The sequence below is a fragment of the Amblyomma mixtum genome, chromosome 2, assembly GCF_055824585.1.
Source record: "Amblyomma mixtum isolate Tamu chromosome 2, ASM5582458v1, whole genome shotgun sequence".
Classification (NCBI taxonomy): domain Eukaryota; kingdom Metazoa; phylum Arthropoda; class Arachnida; order Ixodida; family Ixodidae; genus Amblyomma; species Amblyomma mixtum.
Window position 1 is genome coordinate 313,458,100 of NC_143013.1, and position 21,965 is coordinate 313,480,064.

At 47.0% G+C, this 21,965-nt stretch overlaps 1 protein-coding gene across 5 annotated transcripts in view; it reads right to left on the bottom strand.

Moving 5' to 3' along the window:
• Positions 1-21,965, bottom strand: part of Rbp6 (RNA-binding protein 6) — a 526,892-nt gene that overhangs the window by 29,175 nt on the left and 475,752 nt on the right. For 3 of the 5 annotated variants that reach the window (XM_089575090.1, XM_089575088.1, XM_089575091.1), the window contains one exon: positions 17,993-18,040. The exons of the other annotated variants lie outside the window; for them this stretch is intronic. In XM_089575090.1, the coding sequence (XP_089431216.1) occupies positions 17,993-18,040 (48 nt within the window). The remainder of the gene's footprint in view (positions 1-17,992; positions 18,041-21,965) is intronic. 5 annotated transcript variants of the gene reach the window in all.

The window sequence follows — 21,965 nt, forward strand, 5'->3', positions numbered from 1 at the left end:
CCTGCGGTCGCGAAGGTTCCGTCTAAGAGCCTTTTTGCCTGTGCGGTACAGCGTTAGACCTCTCGGCTACTGCGCGACGTATACGGCTGCGTGGACGCATTGACTGATAGCCTTAAAGGGACACTGAGGAGAAATTGAAGTTGGCCATGGGCGTCCGGAGGGGGGGGGCAAGGGGGGGGCGGCTGCACCCCCCTGGAAAATCACTCACTCGAACCGTGAGTGATGGCCGCACGTCAGGGGCGGCGGTGCGCTCAGCCAAAAGAGTAAAAAGCGGCCCTGCTTCCACGCTTTGGGTCACATCTGCAAAGTGCCGCGTCCGGGGACGCGTCGTTGCAGACATACAGCGGCACCGGCGAGCATGTGTTTCGAGCCGTCTTGAGATGTGTGCCTGTTTCTTTGATCTCTAGAGAGATAGCGACACGGAGGCAGACAGTGCACACCCCGGCCACCGATGAATTCTTCAGGAGGGAGGGACAAATCAGCCGTGTCCATCCCCGCTTTGTCGGTCTGCTCAGGGGCAAGCGGGCGATGAGTTGGCGCCGCCGCCGCTCGCTGTCTCCTCCGATCCACGGGAGAGCGCAGTTCGGTACAAGCGCCGCTTTCAGAATTTTCGGCAAAGGGGATTAGCTGCTTTTGTTCACGGCGAAGCAGTCTCCAGAGGCGCCCCCACACCAGCGTTCCTTGCGTCTTCTCCGGAAACCAGCGCCTTTGGTCAAGGCAGCCCGATGGCGCCTGCCTGGCTCGCCTGTCACCTCTGGCTGGGCCTCAAATCCCAACAGCGCCCATGTACTGTGCGATGTCAGTGCATGGTAAAGAGACCGTCCGTCCCTCATAGCCTGAGTCGTTTTGGGGCTCTGAACCTCATAAAAACACACAAAACAAATTTTCCGACCGGAGTGGCGAGTGTCCCTTCCCCTCGGAAGTCGCGCTGCGTTCCTTGCGTGTGCGCGCCTCTTTGTTTGTGCTTCGGTGTTTTTAGTGGCCGGTTGTCAACGAAGCTGAGAACAACCAAGACAGCGGACGAGAAAACGACGAGCGGCGAGTAGTGTGTGTGCAAATACTCGACTGTGCGGTTGCGCGAGCAAGATGGAGCGAGGTGTATGAAGCTGCGAGCGTGCATTTATCTTGTAAATAAGTTTTCGCTGCATACATAGTCATTTTTTGTTTTCGACGTACGCATTCAACCGTTTTTCCAATCAATGTGTATATATTTTTAACACTACCAACCCCGAGGAACTCCATAGCCAGCTTTGTCTCGCGCGGTCCCGAATGATGGATATTCGACGCTTCTTCAAGCGTCAGCGGTTGTCTGACGAAGCATTATCCAAATGCGCCCCTGCAGATTCTGGTGTGACATGTGACAACGGTGTAGCATTTGAACAGAGTGATGCAAGCTTTTATCACCGGACAGTAGCTGATGTCGTCGACTCCATGGAAGGGACTCTGTCAACAGTGAGTTCAGGTGATGCAGCAGGCCGAGATGATTCCATTTCTCCTTTCTTGGGATTCAAGTCCGGATTTGACCAGAGCGATGCAACCTTTCATCACCGGACAGTAGCCGGCGTCGTCGTCTCCATGGAAGGAACTCCACCAGCGAGCTCCGGTCACGCAGTAAGCCGAAACGATTCCCTTTCTCCTTGCTTGGGATCGAAGTCCGGAGACAACATCAAGAAAACAAATAACTTGCCTCAAGAATATGACTTAGGAGAGTTTCTAGGCAAAGCTAAACTCACTGGCATACCGGACTTTTTGAAGTTACGTCTTCTTACTAAGCCATGGTCGCCAAATGTCACATATGATTTTAAGAAGGATGTAACACCTGGAAAGAGGCCTTTTCGACATCAGTGGCTGGGAGATTACGCCCCCTGGCTTGCGTACTCAGCGACAGCGAAAGGCGCCTTTTGTCGTTTTTGCGTCATTTTTCCTCCGCGTGTTCACCGGGGTACTCAAGGTAGTTTTATCGTGCGCGCTTTCAGTAACTACAGAAAAATGCACGAGGCGTGCAGGGATCACGTAAAATCCCAATGGCACCAGGAGGCAATGACGGCCTCACAGAACTTTATGGATGTGATGAAAGGCAAGCAGCTACCCGTTGTACAGCAGCTGAACAGAGCACTGCACGCGCAAGTTGAAAGGAACCGTGAGAAACTATTTCCAATAGTTTCCACCATTGTCTTTTGCGCGACGCATGACTTGCCGATTCGCGGCAAGCAGTCCGATAGTGGAGTCTTCAATGATCTGCTTGACTTTCGTGTAGAAGCTGGAGATACTCTACTTCAGGAGCACTTCGCTTCTTCTGCTGGCAATGCCAAGTACACTTCTGTCCGCGTCCAGAACGAGATCATCACAATCTGTGGCGACATCCTGAGAGAGCAGATAGTTACCGAAACTAACAAAGCGTTTGCTTTTTCCGTTCTTGCTGACGAAACTGCAGATATTTCAGGAAAAGAGCAGATGTCTATAGGCGTTCGCTTTATTGACAAGGCGGAAGTCGAAGTGTGCGTTCGAGAGCAGTTTTTGGGATTTGTAGAGCTGGAGCAATTAAACTCCGCTTGCATCGCCGCGGCAATCTTGAAGCTTTTGACGAATGTCGGACTGATTCTTTCGAACCTCGTTGGACAGGGGTACGATGGATGCTCTACAATGGCTGGAAAAGAAGCTGGAGTGAACAAAATTATACAAAAACAGTTCCCGAAGGCACTATTTTTCCACTGTGCAAGTCACAAACTAAATCTCGTCATCAACGATTTGAACGACGTCTCTGAAATTCGAAACACAATTGGGATAATCACACAAACCATAAACTTCTTCCGCGAGAGCGTGCTCCGGAGAAAATTGGTGCCCAACATTCCGATGCTGTGTGAGACAAGATGGTCTGCAAAGTACAAGTCTATTAGGATCTTCTCTCAGCATTACGTGGCCATAGTCGAAGCACTCGAGCAGCTCGCGTCCACGGAATCATGCTCGAACGCTGCAACTAGACAACGAGCTCACATCCTCTACTGCGCAACAACAAGCTCATCTTTCATCGTCTGCTTGCATATTGTAGCGAAGTACAGCGCTCGGCTCGAACCAGCTACGAACATTCTGCAAGGTGTATCCATGGACTTCCATTCTGTGCATGGCCACATCACTGAGCTACAACGTATTTTTCGCGGCCACCGGACAAACGCTGTAGAGGAGTTCTCTAACATCATGAATGCAGCAAGGGAGGCAGCCAATCACTTAAATGTGGTGATATCTGTACCAAGACAAGTCTCTCGTCAGGCCCACCGAGACAACTACGGGATTCAGTCGCCAGAGGAATACTACCGTGTGGCAATATATGTGCCGTACTTGGACTCCCTCACTGCTTCTTTAGCTCGGCGCTTTTCTGAAAGCAATGAGAGGAGCTTCAAACTTCTCCAGCTGCATCCATCAAAAATGAAGCACTTGAGCCGTGTTGAGTTCGCTGTTCTCGCCGAAGAACTCCAGTGCTTTTACGGCATCGACAACTTCAAGGAAGAGGCCATCTCTTGGTACGAGATGTGGTGCAACAAAACTGGGGACCCATCAGAAATAACTTACTGCGAGCTTCTACATCAGGCCAAGACATTCTTCCCTGGTGTTGCAAAAGCCATTGAGGTGGCTCTGGCTTTGCCAGTTACTACCTGTACGGTCGAACGCTCCTTCAGTACAATGAGGAGAGTGAAAACGTGGCTACGCTCAACGATGACAAACGACAGACTGGACGGCCTTCGTATGATGAGTGTGCACCGAGAGCGTGTAATGAAGCACAGAAATGAATTTATCACCAGTGTCATCACGCAATTCGCCCAGAAAAATCCGAGGCGTCTACAGTTTCTGTTCAAGGAAGACTGACTGAGTGACTGTCGTTGCGTGTTTGTGAACATATTGTGCTGTGTGCTGGTCATCAATCCGGGTGTGTCGAGAACCCGTATGCAGCAAGACTGAGCACTCTTCTCCACGAAGTGATAGTATCTTTTTGCATTTTTATTAATTTTAATTGTTTCTTCGTTGATAAACTCCAATGTATCTCTCCTAGCCTCGCTTTAATTTGCTGTTTGTAATTTTTCTTTCATGTGTGTATTTTACTTATTTATTTTATTTGTATATAAATAAATAAATTTACTCCGCAAATAGTGCCTTTTTGCTACGAACATACCCCCCCCCCTCCGGCGCCAACAACCAATGGGGCCCCCCCCTGCAAAAAATTCTGCGGACGCCCTTGAAGTTGGCTTGTATCGACAGAATACCAGCTCCTGATTACAAAAACGCCACTCATACTGACAACAAAGCTCTTGTAACGTAGAAAAGAGCAAGAACCAAAATACAGGTATCGCCGCCACAGGCCAAACTCGCAAGTACAATCGTCATGACGTCATAGAACAAAACATTGTTGCTAGAACGAATGGTTCTAGCAACACCAGGAACCGAGAAACCATGCATCACTGAGGCGCAGCCAATGCATGCGCAAATCTCCTTGACGTCGCCAGATGGCGCCACGTGCCCGGCTGCTACGCGCGCTCCTGAAGCATCGGGACAAATCAGCGCCTGTTTTCCGGCGGTAGGCGGGCTCCCGGTATTCCGCTAGCGGTAACAGGGTACACGGTATGCTAAAGGTGTCTATTTGCGAGAACTTCGTTGACGACTTCGAGAACGAGATCCATCGTAACGCTGGCAAAACGCCAGTGCAAACGTAATCGAAGCGACTGTAGCGACGGCCGCAATAGCCGATAGATGCCTTCAACGTGCGGCCGGCGGTAGCTTTCTTTTCGGCTGCTGCTAGGCCGCACTGCTGGCAGCCAGAAATCACGGAGTCTGCGTTACGTCATGTGCACGTCATGTTTCACGTCTCTTAGTCCTCTGTCGTCATAGACGAATCCCAAGTTTGAATCAGAGCGGCGGGAAAAACTTTTCAACTTCGAATCCAAATTTCTTAGAAATAAATGCATCTTTCGCTGCCGGCCAAGTGGCAACAAAGCCATGACATGCCGAACCGTCTGATTTTACTATAAAAAAAATATTAATAGTGCTCTCCTCAGTGTCCCTTTAAAAGTGAGATGAGGTAACCACGTTATGAAAATGCCACTTTGAGACAACTTTGCTTCGTGTTCCGACAAACATGGCACTGAGCTATGGAAAGCCCGGTCCCTGTTCTGTTTCTATAAAACAGCGATTGAAGATCTTCATCTATGCCGCTCAAGCTTTATGAGGCTTTGGAAGGCAGGATGTTTGCACACTTTGCTTATATTTGGCGCAAAGAAGGATTATTAATATCATCGGATACCTCAAAAATCGTGTTTTTGTCATCCAAAAGCCCACTAAATTTTCGTTGTTTCAACAGAAGCCTTTTTTTTTTTTCGAAGCACGAGTGGTTTTGGATGAAATGTTAGGCGAGGCATCCAGGCGCCGCTACCTTTGACGTGAGGAGGAGATCAGCTAGAACCTCAATCCTGTGCAAGAGCGTATCCTGTTGTCTGTACGATCAGGTAAACAAAAGAAAAAAACGCGACTTGCATATTGAAGCGCAATGAGCCGCAAGGCTCAGTGACGCCAGCTAGGAGCCGTCCAAAATTCAAGAAACCGAGTAAAGCAAACAACACAGAGCAAGAACCGTTGCTTACGAGAGCCGATAAGGGCTATTACGCTGCAGTCCTTATCTTCTTTCGCGAGCCTAGTGCGCAGTGCTAAGAACATAAAGCGTAGCGCCCATCCAGGCTTGCGATTAAGAATGCGACGTCGCGACCTAATCATGCAAACACTGCAACACGTTATGATCAAACCTGAGGTACGCATTTTTCGTTTGTCCATTCATTTTTTATTTTTTTTTTACAGGCAGGGTAATAATGCAGCCACACGAGAGTGGCACGACTGGTGGCGCAAATGGTCCATATAAAAAAAAAAGCGACATTTTTTTTTTCTTTTAGCGACAAAAAAATTTTTGACGAGGCTATTTTCCGTGCACAACACAGACTTTTCATTAAGTCTCTCCGAAAAAAAAGAAGAAAGAAACTAAAAATGAAGTGTAGGCCGGCTAGTGCACATCGATTCTCGTCGCCAACCGCCTATTCCAACGAGATGTAAACGCATAACGCTAGACGCCGGTCCTAAACATTACAAGAACTGCTGCACAATAACTTCCGATGAATGGTTACCAGGCTCGCTACATAGTAATAGAAAAAGAAAAAAAACAAACACACAGGGAAGCCTAAGCGAAACACAGGAGAATTCAGCCGCGGCTAACGCGAGTGGCCGACAGAATGACAGCGAGGATGAAACGATGCACAAGAAATAAAGCCGAAGCCCCCGCCGGCGCCGCTACAGGGTTTACGCACTGACGCTGTCAGCAGAGTCTACGCGGCAGAGGCGCTCCGGGCGAGGAGAGAAGGAAAGAAGGTAGGCCGGGCAAATTGCTCTAAATCGCGCCTTCATTTATGCAGACATCACGCGGCTGCGCTGCCGCTGCGCGCTCGCTCGCATTAACGCGCGGACGGCGAACGCCGCGCTCCTGCTCGAGAGCAGAGCGCCTCGCGCGAATAACGCTGGAAACCGGGCTTCCCTCTCCTTCCCCCTCGCGTTTCTCCTTTTGCGTGTTTGGCCGTTTTTCACCTGCTCGCAGCTCGTTAGCGAGGGCCTGCGCGGCGGAATGGGGCAGGCTTGTGTCGCGGTTATTTACACGTCGCTGATGTTGGACCGCAACAGCGCAGTTTATCTAACTCTATCCCTGACACCGGTATAAACACGAACGTGCGTTTTGATTTTTATCGTCCCCTTTATGCGCTTCGTTCGTGCGCTGCTCGCTGACGCTTTTGCGAGCAACGGGGGCGCTTTTCTTTTGTCTCGCGGACTGCTTCGAATCCGGGCTTTTGTTACAGCACAGACACGACACATTCGATCGCTGCGACATGAAAAAGAAGCGCTTTACGCACGTCTGTGTTGCGTCAGATGAGCGAAGGGCTTTCGCCGTGCCAGCTGGACTTCAGCGACATTGATGCAGTTCCCAAATATGTGCAGCCACAGTTACGGCGGGTAATCCACTAGTATCAAAGAAACTCACGTGGTCCTGCCGTTCGACCGGGGCGTGTGGAAGTTGGCTTGCGTTACGCGTTTCGCCAAATATTCGTTAAGCATTCGGGGAGTATTCGTTTGCAGATGAACTGCGGGGCCATATAATTATAAGTGCTAGCAACTGCCCATGCCAATCACTATACTAACCATCCATGCCCGAAAGAACGTTTCGCTACTGTGAGTACTTCGCTTGTTTTTCCACAGGCGATACTGCAGGACAACCCCCTCGACAATCTCAATCTTGGGAGTGCTAACTTCTACACAAAATCAGTTTTTTTAAACGTTGACGTACACCAGACAGGCAACTCAAAGGCAGTACCTGACTATAACCACTCATGCCAATTTCTGAGTGCTGGTCAGCCCACGTTTGGCCATCGTTTCTTTGTGTTAGTTAAAGGAGCGGAACTGACGTTATTCAGTGCCTTCATATCGCTCACTTGAGGCCTGATGTCAGTACCAAGCAATTAGAGAATACATCCCTTCGAACAGTCACATGATGAGTCGAGCGCAAACTTTTGCTAACACCGAGGCCGGGATATTTCCTACTGGAAAGCGATGAAGAGGTGCGCGCAGAAGTGTCTCGTGCAGAAACGCGCAAGCCTGCGCTCTAAAAAAAAAAATAAAAAAAAATCGACGTATGAACAGAGAATCTGGCATCCCTTCATCACAACTTCGCTTTGATTGCAGATCTGCTGCCCTATGCTGTGGCTGGCCTTCGCACTAGCCAATGGCGATTGAAGGTGCGACGTCAAGCAGACATATGATTGGTGGCCTCCCTTAGCACGTGATGTATGAGGTGACCATGTCGTGGCGTCAGTGCGCTTCTTTTTAAAACCACCATCGACGCCGTAAAGCTTGCAAAACCTCCGTCGTTCCAGAAAGAAAAAAAAGGAGATTATTGAGCTACGGCTTCCCTCGCTTCCGCTACATCGCGTACCACCAACGCAACACTGCCCAATTCAAGTTTTCTGTCCGATTGTGCATAATTAAGGCCAAAATTTTAATGCCACTTTACACGCCAATAACGCTTACAAGCACTGATTGTCGGTTTATACCTGACGGTAGACATTTGTGCGCGTCCACGTGTGCGCATTCATAGGGAGCCGTGTTCCCCCTAAGTGTGACTGACCCTATACGTCCCAAAACTGCCCAGTTAATTATTTGGTGAGTATGCTTTGGTGCCGACGTTTATGGTGAAGAAATAACGCCTCGAGCTAATTCTGCAATCCGACTTCTCTGATATAATCTGCGATAAATGCGCTGGGGGAATAAAAAAAAATTGTTCTTCTAAGCTACGTATATATTTGATTCAAGTGGAGCAGGGCTGGTAAAACGCATACGATGAGTACTTATTGTTCGGAAATTAAATGCACAATGCCCTACCCGATATGATGAGATAATGATAAGGTGTTATAATAATGTCCTACGCCTATGCATCGAAGCTGCTCAACTGTGTCCCCAGAGGCAAAGATAATTTGGTGGCTTTTGGTTTTTCGTGTGGCAGCTTTTATTACGAATTCCAATTGGTAACACTCACCAATAAAGGATGAAATGACGCATACTGACTGAATACTGAAATTGTCTGACTTTAAAAAGGCCCACTAGTTGGTCCGATATGTTTTAAAGTCTTGTCAAAAGTGCCAAGACCAGATGAGTAAGAAAAATGGCAGCACTATCTAAGCTACACAAACAGGCCTAACGGTACCGCCAGCAGATCGCGCCTCTCCTCAACTAGCCGGAAAAGCCCCGGACTGGAGGCTAAACGCTCAATAAAAAAAAATTACCATCTCTCTCCTTCAACTGGACAATGACCAGACTAACACAGGATTGCGTGCTTCACTCTTTCGTAGATTTCACATAAGGAGCGAAATTTAAACAGGACAAGTTTGCCGGAACAGCTGACGATCACAATGGCAGATCAACGGCAAAGACTGGGGTTCAACCGTCTTCCTCTGCTCGCTTATCCAGTTATCCGAAATACTTGTCGTCTGCTTACCCAAACTGTCACCTGGACCATTCGGCACTTTAGAATTCACAGTAACAGTAATATTATAGGATAAAGGACAGGAGCGTGGGATAATATCTATTTGTTGCAGGGCTTATGGCAGAGTGCATGTTCTGAATAAAGTTGTTGCTATCAATAAGCGCTCATTTCAAGGTCTTATCTTGTCCTTGTTTATTGTGAGCTTTCCGGTAAATTTCATGCACCTTAAGCGCAGCTTTTAGTAACTGTGCTACAAAGCACCTGCAAAACGCCGTAAAATACGAAAGCTATCGAGAGCTCAGGACTAGCGAGTAGCAGCAGTAGCAGCAGCATCAGAATCAGCAGCAGCAACTCACCTGCGTTTTCGTGGATGGCCGCCGACGAGTCCTGCTGAAGGGCGGCGGCCGAGCCAGCAGAGGACGGAGGGCTAGGGTTAGGCGCCGCGGCGGCGCAGAACTCGGGCGCGTAAAACGCTGCCACCTGGTGGTCGACGGAGGCGGCCGGAAATGCGAATAACCCGAAGCTCGCGGCCGAGCCTGACAACACGAGAGCAGGGAGCACGCGGCGAGAATTTAGGGACACGTCCTCCCGAGCCAACCACGCGCGGTTGCGGGAACAACCGCCGCCTGCCACCCGTCTCGGCTCAGCACTCGCGACGCATTAATTGCACCGCGTACGACACACCCTGGGACACACAGCGCTGAACAAAGCAGCGACACGGTATCCTTCGCCTATCCGCGAATTGTCCGCCATTTTGATTGGCAAGCGCACCCGCATCTAGCATCACAAGCTTCTATTATATGCGAATAGCAGTGTTAATTCGACCATAATAAGCAGTCGGCAGTTCTAGCTTCCACTAGGCAGTGCGGTGTCATTGAAGTTGAACCCAGAGATACCTATTACAACCGCAATTTTTCCTTCTTTCGTAATCACCTCGATCTTAACCCTAAAATCAGTCAGTAGACGCAGCGAATGAAACTAACGGAATATATAAACGAGAAAGAGTAAGATGGCTGCACGAATACCCAGGATTCGTATTTTGCAACCATTCTTTCTACGACTGATTCCCTTGGCTTTGTCCATTGGTCAGTCCACATTGACCGCTGGTTCTCCCTGTCCTCCCTATATGAGAGTACCGCGATTTCCCACTGATGGTGAGAGTTTAATGCGCATGTCTGGATGTATCCCAACGACTCGAGCCGAGACGTGAGAAGCAGGCGGCGGCTCGATTGTGGAAGGGCGCCTACGACATGGGCTAGCGGCAGTTGCCGATGCTCGCAGGGCCTGCAAAGACGCAGAGACGAACTCTTGGGCGGGATTGAAGGATGGATTAAATTCGCTACAGTTAGTTGCACCTTGCATCTAATTCTTCTTTACCCCGTCAGCGCCGAACCATTTTCTTGAAGACTCTAGTTTCCTAATATTTTCACCGCACGTGCGTAGCAGCCTCCTGGACACACGTAAGAATGCACGGCGCCTAAGCAAATCTATTGGCCCGCGAGGAAGGCCGTATTAGGTATAAAAGCAGCCAACGGAATACACTGGCTTACATTTAAATTGTGCCGTTTCTAGCTCTGACTCGTTCTTTGTTTCTTGAAATATGGACGTGTGAGTGAGGTCACTGAAGGGTCAAAACGAACCATCAAACGATTGTCCTGTGTGATATGCTAACAAAAAAGAAAAAAAAAAGTAACGAAAAAGAGAGACCAATGTAGAGCCATGCAATATAACTGCGAAAAAACGCCGTAATAATTATACAGCCAGTGCGTTTGCCACAATGCTATGGGCGCAACAAAAGTGAAAATAAACGTGCTGTCATTGACTTTGGAGCACCTCCTGCTCCCACGGTCTTCCACCTCCGAACGCCATTTATTCGCCGAATATGCGCATTCCGCGCAGCCAATAAAGTGTACACTGTTCCCGCGAAATCGGGAGATTTGACCGCCGAAGACTGATTGGGGTGTGACAAAAAATGTAGAACCTGATGACCTTCAAAAAGAGACCTAAGCAGCGCATGTGTTGCTAGTTTAACCTGACGAGAGAGAAGTAACTAAACTTCCTCAGCGACAGGAACGACATCAATCGCTGGCCACGAGCAGAAAAAAAGAACGGCCTTATAGCGAGCACCCGAAGCGGCTGAGTACAAGGTTGCGGCATTTTAATGCATGCAAATTGCTTTCGATGCAAAGTGATGATATCCAAGTCTCACGTGATGCTAGGTGCTACTTAGCTCCGTCCCGTAACGCAGCTGTTCATTTCAATTCAAATTCAATTTTATGTACTGCCTAGTTAGCAAGACAAATCAAACCGATCTTCCTGAAGAGCCGAGTTCACGCCATGGAAACACACTAAGTGGCTACCTTTGACATTTGCCTTTGTTTCACGAAGCTTGCCAAGAAGCTGTTGCAACGAGCAGAAGAAACAAACAGAGAATTAAAAAAAATATTCGGACGCTTAATGCTGTGCCCATCACGTCGGCACTGATAAGTGTCCACGAGAAGGACACTTATCCTCAAACCTCCAGAGCTTTGAAGTGCCACGAGTGCTACTACAGCTTCGCCTCACGGCTTAGCGCCGACTCCGGTGGCTTGTGAAACGGTCAGCACATACAGGCGGCTTTGGTGAACACCAGCGCCGCACAAGAGGCCCTGTAGTGAACGCGCTTCGTTAACGTTACCTCCTGCTAAGTCTGCCGCCGAGATGGAAGCACTGATTAGTGGTGTAAAAGACGTAAACAAAAAGTGAAACGGCTGCGTGAGCAAAATGCTACTGTTTACTGTTTATTAGAGCCTCGTCTTGAAAGCGAGCACTTATATGAGCAACTTTTTCGTGAGGCTCGAGGCCTTAGGGGAGCAAGCTAGACAAGGCACAGCTTGGTAAGTCGGTAAGCATAACAGCTGCAACGCCCGCGCTTAATTTCCTGGTGGGTGTGCGCGCCCACTGTTGTCCGCATCGCCAGGTGCAGGAGCTGTAGGTGCGCAGCAAAGAGCGATTTTCTTCATTATGGCGAGCGGAAACACCCCAAATGTTTGTGTGCTATGCCTTAAGCCGTGCGAAAAACAGTGCGAATGCAATCATTGCTCATGGAAAGCCTATCCAAAGTACCTGCCTAAAAAAAATTGAAAGCAAAGAGAAACAGAAAGAATAAACAAAGATTTGGTGTATTTCATTGTCGCTGCTTGAAGTTGGTTTTTGTTGAAAAGGTCACGGAATAAAACTTTTACCAAACCCTGACGCACTCAGGTGTCTCATGGAATGCTTTTATGAGTGAGGAGAAAAAAAATTAGCTTGGTATTTCAATACTTATTCGATATGTTGAGCATTCCCGCTTCTGGCAGGATGTATGCGTTAACCGGGCTTTCTTCGTGACATTCGCGAGACATGCACCTGCGTTGCGTCGGCGCGAGCGAGCGGGTGTGTGCGTGTGCGGACCAAACTGCACGAAGGACAGCCTCCTGAAATCAGTTCCTTTACTTATCGAAATTTGGCAGTTTAGTGTTAGGGAGCTTAACATTGCCTGGCTCTAACAAAGGGTGCATCGCACACCCTCTATCAGCCGACAACTAGGCGGTTTACAGGTCTCATTTAAGTGGTGCGGTTTTCCATGGTTTCGGTTTATTAGCGATGACACTCAAATGGTTAAAACTAAGCCAATTCGAGCATCGACCCCGCACGTCGACGGTCCTTCGTGCAGCCGGCGACAGCGGGTCAAAGGGCGCGTTGCCGGTGGCTCCTCCGTGCTCTGCTGGCTTGGCTTTTGACTTTGTTCGCGACCGCGGCTTTGGCACGCACGCGCCCGCAATCGACGCGGCTGCTCTTTCGCCGCGAAGAAACAAACAAACAAAAACAGGCAGAGACCAAACAGCGAAAGCGAAGCCAAAAAGCAGAAACAACCGAAACAAAAAAGTGATCGCCAGAAAGGTTGTCAACCCAGCAACTGGCCATAGCAAAGCGGCTGAGGCTGGGTTTGGAATGGGGGAGGAGGAAGGGAGGAAGAAGGGTCGCAGCAAGCAAGCAGGGTGTGCGCACTCAACAGCTTTGTTCAATCGTCCCAGTTCCGGAACTCATTCTACATTGCGTGTTTCGACAACACTATACAGTTCAACAGAACCTCTATGTGTTGTAAATAAAGTTAATCTGATTACATAGGGAGACACGAGTCCTGTAATGCGGCGGCCAAGACGCCTAGAACACGATGACCCGCATGCGACAGCGATGTTGAAACGGCCGATTTGCAGACTGAAAAGTCTGAACAGATGCGGTGAGACAAGGCTATAGACGCCAGAAGCAGCTGCGAGAAGGGCCGCATTTATATCAACGAAATATCCAGAAAGTATTGAGCACGCAGGAAAAAAAGTGGGGCTGACATTTTAACTGAACCATAGTGTGCAAACAAGGAGGGCTCATAAGTCACAGTTTACTAGCGGCGGGTAGACGGTGAAAGCAGGCATGTTAGAGACAGCCAGTTCAGCCGTACTCCGCGAATAGAAGACATGGGCTATGTCTGGATTATGAAAACGAACGACACTGCCTTGGTTTCAAGGCTACAGCAAGACAGCGCTTCACTGAAAGCCTATTAGGAAGGCTGCTTAGCCAGCTTCCGTTGGCCCGTTTAAAGCTTGCTAAATCGAGGGGCCTTCTTTCTTCATCCTCCTTCTCCTGCCGATAGTAGGTGCGATAAGTTCCGATTAGCAGGTAACTGTCGCAATATGGCTGCTGGAGATAATCACAAAACAAAGTGCAGTCATTGAGCGATATGAAGCGTCTCAAAGACAGCAAACAAGCTTGTATCTGCCAGTGCGTCTACCGAGTACACTAGCAGGTACAACTTTTTCAAGGGCAAATTTTGTGAGCAACCTTTCAAGATCCTGTAGGCCCTTGTGTCCACTAAAGGATGACCGCATACACAACCTGAAGCAGCAAACCCTGTCAACTTCGTGCAGACACGTGCCACCCGAAGTTTCGTCGGCGTGTTCAAAGAACGTTTGTGCTCAAGGAACAAGTAACCAAGCACCTCGCTTTTGAGTACTACTAGGCCTCGCTAGACTAATGCATCCTACAATAAAACTAAAAATATAGCCTCTCATTAACGGCTCGAAAGAACTACCCCGCTTCTGCTGCTGTAAACAGAAGGCTAGCAAGAAGAAGGATGGCGCATTTTGGAAGCGTTGAAGATTTCGTGCTCGACGCAGCTGCCAAAACGTGTGCAAGACGTGGATACTGACCGCGCGCAGTGGCTCTTAAGCCACGTTGTTAAATCCGGCCCTCACGCAACTGCTAAGCGTGCTTTCAAAGCCGCGCTGACATGAACAGCGGGGTTGTGAGACAGCAGGCAGTTATAAGGGAGAAAGAGAGTAAGAATAAATATAAAACAGGCCATAGAAACGAGGAGCGGCGGCTGGAGCGACGCCGGAACGACAGCGCGCAGGAGCGTAAACGAACCTAAACACTTTACGCGCACGGGGTGCTTAAGGGGTCGCGTGACAAGCCTGGCATGGAAAAACGAGACGAAGGGAAGGTTCCAAAAAGCTAGCCTCGCGCACCGTATGCGCAGTCCGGGGCGGTTCCTGCGACGACGACGGGGTGTCGGTTTCTCTTCCGCGACTCTCAACAGCATCTGTACCCAACTACGACAGGAGCGTCGCTCAACAAAGGGTGAAAAAAGAAAAGAAAAACCCAAACCGGAAGAACGCTAAGGGAAAAAATGCGTCTTTGCACATGCTTTATGCCGGTGCAATTAAACGGCCCTGGACGTCCCAGCCGGCTTCGAGAGCACGACATGACTAAGCGGGCCTGCTACGGAGGCGACAGGGTTGTAAATTCACGAACGCGTGAAGAGGAATAGAAAGAGAGGAAAGAAAGGTGAAATAAATAAAACAAAACAGAATCGGGGGAACGTCACGGACTTTTCCGAGGGCCAAAGGAAGCAGGCAGTCACAAGAAATGAACAGAACCAAAAGCGGCCGCTCGCACGGAGCGTTACTTTCTCGGCCTCGGCTTTCTCGTTGCCCTTCATTTGTCTCTGCACTTTTCCGCAGTTTTTGTTGCGTTGAATACTGGTTGTCACTGGCCTAACGCGAGCGCAGCGAAGAGATGATGAACAGAAGGGGCGGAAACGAGACGCTTTATTGAAACGTACCGAACGACTGCTGACGAGCACAGGCAGCTAAGCCGAAGAAAGGCTAATAAAGATCGAAGTAGCGCAGAACGAACACGGACCCTACAAGACAGGAGAGAAGTGGGACGAAAAAAAGGAAGAAGGACGGCGGGAAAAGGAGTTAAGTGAAGTAAACAGGAAACGACGAAAACCGTCAGCTTGCGCCGTCTGGTAAGATGGAAACGAAAAAAAAAATGAGCTAAGAAGCAAGTTAGAACATCGCTGTTTCTCTCTAAACCCGGAACATTACTCTCCTAGTTTTTTCCACAAAAATTCTCCAGTCTTTGATTTAAACACATTTTCTGCTAGCTCCCACTGTTTGGACGAGCAAACATCTGAACCAGAAGACCAGAACAGAAGGTAGGAGAGCACAGTACGATACGAGGCATAAATCGACTAAAATTAATGTTCGCGAAAGTGCGACAAATGAAAGGGTAGACATTCTGTCGGATACAATTCTTTGCTAAGTTGAAAACATGTGAGCGTAGGGTACATTCAGGTTTCGTTATGCTGATTTCTAACCCTGCGATAAGCCTCTTCGATAACGAGCGACTACATTATTTGAACAACGCAATGCGCCATTTCAGTCAAACGAGGTGCATTGCTTTCCTTGTTCACAATAAGCGTGCAGCAAGAAAAGGTAGTGTTTGAACACTTTCAGGGCGCGGTTTGCACTCTTCATTAAGGGCGCGCTAGTAGAGGTGTGGGCCAACGATTCTGCTCTAAAAAACCCATCTCGGTCGTTTGCGCTCTGTACGCTTGCGAAACGACGCCTGCGCCGTGCGCGAGGCGTATACTTTTTTTCTCTATCTTCCGTCCTCACTGCAAGATTAAACTGAAAGGTACGACGTTCCCTTCGATGATTTAATCGAGCCATCAAGCAGACGTAAGCCGATAAGTGCACCTAGGTGTCAGTGTTGAAGCCAACATATTCACCGAATGCAAGCACACAAGGCACCACCCACATGAGTGTGTCCTCGCATTAATGGACTACACTACGTTACTCCTCTAGAAACGCAACGTGAAGTTATTTACGCAATTTCAAACTTTTCCTTTTGCGACTCTCAACACATATTCACGACAGACCTAACCTGAAGCTCCGAAAACGTTCCACAGATTTGCGTTGATGGAAATAAGCGTGCGAACAAGTGATGAAATGAGTACTGCGACAGTCACGGCGAATCTAACTGTCCAGTTTAGACGCAAACAGTAAGAGCTCCACACACTATGTCTACACCTCTCGCATCTCTCTCTGACCGAACTTATCGGAGACGCGTGTAAGCAGAGGCCATATACAGCAAGGTGCGCAAAGACAGAGAAAAATGCGCCATAAAAAAAGAGTGCAAAAGCATGAACGAAAGCGAACAGACACCTAAAGGCCCCGTTTCTGTATCTCCTATTTCAAGAGTCGACGTAAAAGGCAAATTTTTTGCGTTCAAACGTCTGAAAGCCGGAAGAAATGTTACTAAAAAGCAGGTCCACCTATGGCCTCAACAAAAGCCATCGTGTCGCACAGACAACCGGCACAAAGGACACGAGCGGCACGTTGTTGTTCGAAGTGAACGACACTTGGCACAGTTCTAATTAAAAAGGGTTCAGTGAGGATTAGCTGATGATTAACCATGCCAGTTTTGGGCTTCAAGGAAGAACTATTGTTGCAGGCATGGCGACACCATCGGATTATTTGCCGTTTGGAGCCGTACAGCCACATGTGGCGTGGCCGGATTTAGGAGAAAACGTTAGCTCATAATTAACTTTCGTTTTTATTATCAGATACAAAAGGAACGCAGAGAGCTTTTCGTTATACTATAACAGCTTAACAGATAAGGATATACTCAGCTGCATCGAAAAACAACTGTAATAGCGCTAGTGACTGAATTTTATTTATGGATCAAAAGTTTCCTTATAAACGTATTATTAAAAATTTCAGTATTACGAAAATTGGAATCCTATAATTTGGAACAATTCCGCAGCTCCTTCACGGCAGCAGATATGAAAAAATTTTAGCTACAGCGGCCAAAGTGGTTAAACCGTACTAAATATAGTTGCATGCGTAGCGAGTTCCCAATGTGTTTATATAGAAAATTATGCGCCTACGCAGAGTAAAATTCGACATTACAATCCATATCGCACAGTATACATTAAATGACCCTGCACAAAAAATCAGCAGGTATACTGCAAGAGGTGTGATGAAGAAGTATAATACTCAGTACAATATATATAAGATAAAAATTAAGATTCTGGTTCTATACCCTTTAAACCCTGTAACAAGCTTATATTTAAAACTTCTAAATCTGTTCATTACCAGGCAGCAGAGTTGTAAAAAGGAAAAAAAAAATCGAATTTAATGCTGTTCAGAAACATCTAATTAAATTCGGAGAGCTTAAGCCACTTAATTTTTGTTTCCATCAATCACAAAAGCAAAGAATTTCAAGCAAATTGATGCTGACAGTTTCGTGCCTTGATTCTTAAGCTTTGAGTGTGAACGCTACAGATGATGCTTTTCTGATCTCGAAACAACTCTTGGCCGAGCAGCCTGCGTATGTGTGTCAGCGCCTGCGGCACGCCAAATACCCCGCAGTTATTTCTGCAAAGGATAGAGAGATATTGAAACGAAGCCATAAAGATGACAGCAGGAGAGATGGGGCGGGCGCATCGGGAAGACGCAGGGCAGAAAAAGCGAAAGCCACAGCCAGAACCAAAAGCTGACAGCGCAGCCAAAAATGCAAAATAACAGTGACAAGAACAGCAACAACAAAAAGAAAATAATGGCTACTCACTGTGGTCCTCTCCAGCGTCCGGGCATGCTGCTGCTGCCATCACCATGACTAGGGGTTTTTGTTTGTTTATAGGAAAGTGTTCAAGTGGAGTGTCGTGTTATGTTCAAGTCATGGATACAAATGTTTGGTAAAGGAAGTGCGCATGTTGTCATCGTTTTTGTTTGTAAGCGTCGTCGTGCCAGGATAATATGTAAATGAATTGTTGGAGTTCGATTATAGTCGAAAGAGTTTGAAGTGAAAACAAGAAAAAGGAGAGAAAGAAAAATAAAGCAGAAATTTAAAACAAGCGCAAAATAACACGGGGACAATTACTGCAACAGAAGGGGGGGAAAACCACTCGTGCTTTGCCAGATTCATTAGTTCAATGCGCCAAAGTGATGGCAGAGATAATAACAGGCGCTCATACCTTCCGTCCGGAAAAGTAATTCAGTGGCCTTTTATTTCTAAACGGAATAACTAAATTAACTTTCAATAAAATTAATCAAAGCAAGGCAAGTGAAGATTTTTACGATACGCAACTTACCGCTGCAACCTTTTCAAATACACTAGGCTCAAAAACATACGATTTTTAGTGCTCACAAAGATCGGATCAGGCTTGTTTATTCCAGCGCTTTTTTTTTAAATCTCACTGTTCTGCCAGAATCTCACGCAAAAATCGAGAGTTATTCTGAAGTATTATATTCAACTTACTGGAGAACTTGAAGCCTGAAAGTAAAGGGTACAGGCGTGTCGTCAAATATAAATTTACGAAAGTGGTGTCTGATTTTCATCACTCTACATCGGAACTTTGGATAATAGGGAAAATAAACACTGCTATTATAAAAGAAATTCACCAGGCGTTTTATCTAGTTGGTGCGCGGTCAGGTGACCGCCCCACGAGTGCACTTATTAAATCAGCTATTAATCGAGCTCTGTTACTATTGGCAGCCGTTTTATATGGCAGCCAATAACGATCAGCGATACGTAATCACAAGACAGATAATCTTGCTTTTGTTTTTCGTCACTTACAATAAGACCCCTGCCAGTGTGAAGACTGACAATTTAAACAGAACTAAAACTGGGCACCTGTGTCGTGTCGTGCCAGGTACAATGACTTAAGGTTCTTTTTTTTTCGCTCTCGAAAGTTCTTGCGCCACTTCGTTACATTTCCGGTTGGACAGTGATTAATGCAAAGTCAAGAACCAATTCTACCTTTCTAAAGTAGAATACGCTAAAAACAAAACAAAAAGAAAACAGCAAGCCGAAACTCGAAGGCTATCCTCTTGACCCATTCAATACACTGTCTTAAAGGATGACGTTAATGTGAAAAAGAAAAAAAATGGTATAGGTGACGCAGCACAGGCGTAAGTTCTGTTTCTAGGTTATATTTCTGCTTATCGGGTGAAGATAAGCAATGCATGCTATAGTGCTTGCCCCCTTTTTTGGCCCCTTGCGCACTCAAATAAATCAGAACGAGGGAAGGAAGCAAAATTCACGCAAAACTGTAACTCAGGGGCGCATGCCGGTAAGCAAAGAAAAAAAAACAAGGAAAACAGCGAAAACGTAAGGAAAGCAGAAATTCGTTAGTATTAGCCGATGTAAAGCGTTTTAGTCAGGAAACGGGAAGGTGCATGAGAGCTGGATACTTCGAGATCACACGTAGCAATAGGGGGCGGGGCGACTTCTAGCCACTTTATTTTTTCATCTTACCAGGTTTGGAAAATAAATCACAGTTATTGAGGAAAGGGTGAGAAAGAAGAAAAGAAACTGTTCTGGTTTTAGAGCATCGCCCATGTGTTGGTTGGAAGCGGGATCGTATTGCTTGAAAACAAATACTACAAGATCTAATAATAGAACTGCAGTGTAAAGAGCAAAAATAAAAAAAGAATCGGGGGAGGCAGTGGCGCAGCTAAAGAGAGCAAGACTAAATGAAACATGGAAAAGAATTTCGAACTTTGGAGTTCAGGTTCTTCGAGTACAAAACGTGACGAGAAAGGTGAGAAATTGGGTGGAGAAGTTGGTCCAAGGCAGCAATGCCAAGGAACAATAATATAACAAGGACAATAAGTAGAAGAGAAATAAGCAAAAAAGAAGTGATGTCGTTCTAAATGTCAACGAGAAGAAACAAGAAACAAAACAAGAAACGAGCTGCTGACGAGCTTTGGAGGACAGCCAGTGCGACACAAGCACCGCGCTTGACGTACCAATAAGGAAAGAGAAAAGAACGCGTAGTTTAACAAAGGCGTTTAAAATGAAGCCCTACCAGACAGAGGTTTATAGAGGAAAAATGCCAAAAAGGCCTGAAAACAATAAAAGAGAAATTAAGGGTCAATCGAAGTTTTTTTTTGTTTTGTCTTTCGTGGGCACTTTCCCTTCCATTCAAAAGCCAAGAGGAAAAAAAAAACACATGAAAATGAATACAAAACCTAAAGCAGGTAAGGATGAGGTCTACTAAGGTGGTTTTTCAGGTAACAGCGACCGAATGTTCTTCCCCGTGCTTCTGTTACCCGAGCTCGTTGAGGTGTTTTTTTTTTTATTTATCTCTAGGTCTGATTCGAACAGAGAGGACACCGATGGAGCAGGGCACGCGTGGAAGATAAGGAGAAAGTGCGGTGAAAACACGCTACGACTGAAGTAAAATAGAAAAAAAAATGTTAAGAGCCAAGGCGCGAAGCAGGGAAACCAAGAAAGGGAAGAAAAGCAGTGGTGCAGACAGCAGGCAGGGTTCTTCTTTCTCTGAGAGTTTGTGACAGGACGCGACAGTGAGGGATGGCGACAACGGAGCCCTCAGAAGGGAAGGTAATACGAAAAAAAAAAAACTCTCACTGAAGTAAAGGAGCTGGAAAGCGGATAGAAAGAAAGAAAAAAAAAAAGAAGAAAGACTGCGGAAACCGAAGTGGTGAAAAGGAAAGCAGCGCCAAGAAAAACAATAAACGAAAGTCAGCTACAAAGTAAAGCACAAAGGTGATTCAGTAGCAAATAGAGAAACCGAATCGGGGGAAAAACGAGCTGCCGAGAATATACACCAAAATGTACCAAAACCAGAGACAGTGGTAGATTGCTTGCACACCAACAAAGATAAAAACAGAAACAAAAAAGGAGAGGTACAACTGAAAACACGTGTGTAATCGGAGAAAAGGGAAGAATGGTCCAAATAAAAAGAAGCGTGTAGGAGAAGGAAAACGGTTGCCATGTAGGGTATTATTGTTTGTTTTCATGTGTTTATGTCGTCTGAAGAAGTTAATTCCCAGTATACTAACGGTGAAGCTTTAACTTCTACGTTCGTTTCTCTTTATATTTTTCTTTTTTTTTTAGTCTCGCAAAAGTTGAGACAGGCGCCTTAAGCGGCTTAAGAAAGCAGGTTAGGGTGGTTTTAGGTAAGAGGAATAGGGAAGAACACGCAAGATTAGCAGACGAGAGCAAGCAGATTCAGTTACTATGGCAACGGGGCGCGGGCACCATTACTAACGTAGCTAGCCAATGCGATGGCGCCCTTCCGCTACACACAGCGTCACCTAGGGACGCCGCACTAACGCAAGCAGAGGCACACAGCAAACAACGATCAGTGAACAACACTACCACTACAAAACTCGTCTACAGCTACGGACCCTGTTCACAGATCTACGGGTCTGTAGACAACTCGATAGAGTTGAAAAGGGAACACAATAAGAACGCGTCAGCGGCGTTCCTGTACTAAGGACTACACGGGGTCGTATTCTGCACAACCAACTTTGCGTATCCTGTCTTTACCTCGCCCAATAAAAATCCCAAAGCGTTTATCATACTCAGAAAAAGAAACTGTCAATATGTTAAATAACACCGCCGAACACAAAGAAATACGTGAAGTTGTTTACAGGCTAAAATAGCCATTAACCGTCAAAACAAATAATGGGAATCGAGTCATTTGTAATACACGAAACATCACGATGAATGCGGGCTGAACAAGAGCTCATTTTCTTTTTTTTCAGAACGAACTGTGCTGAAAGGCGCTGCC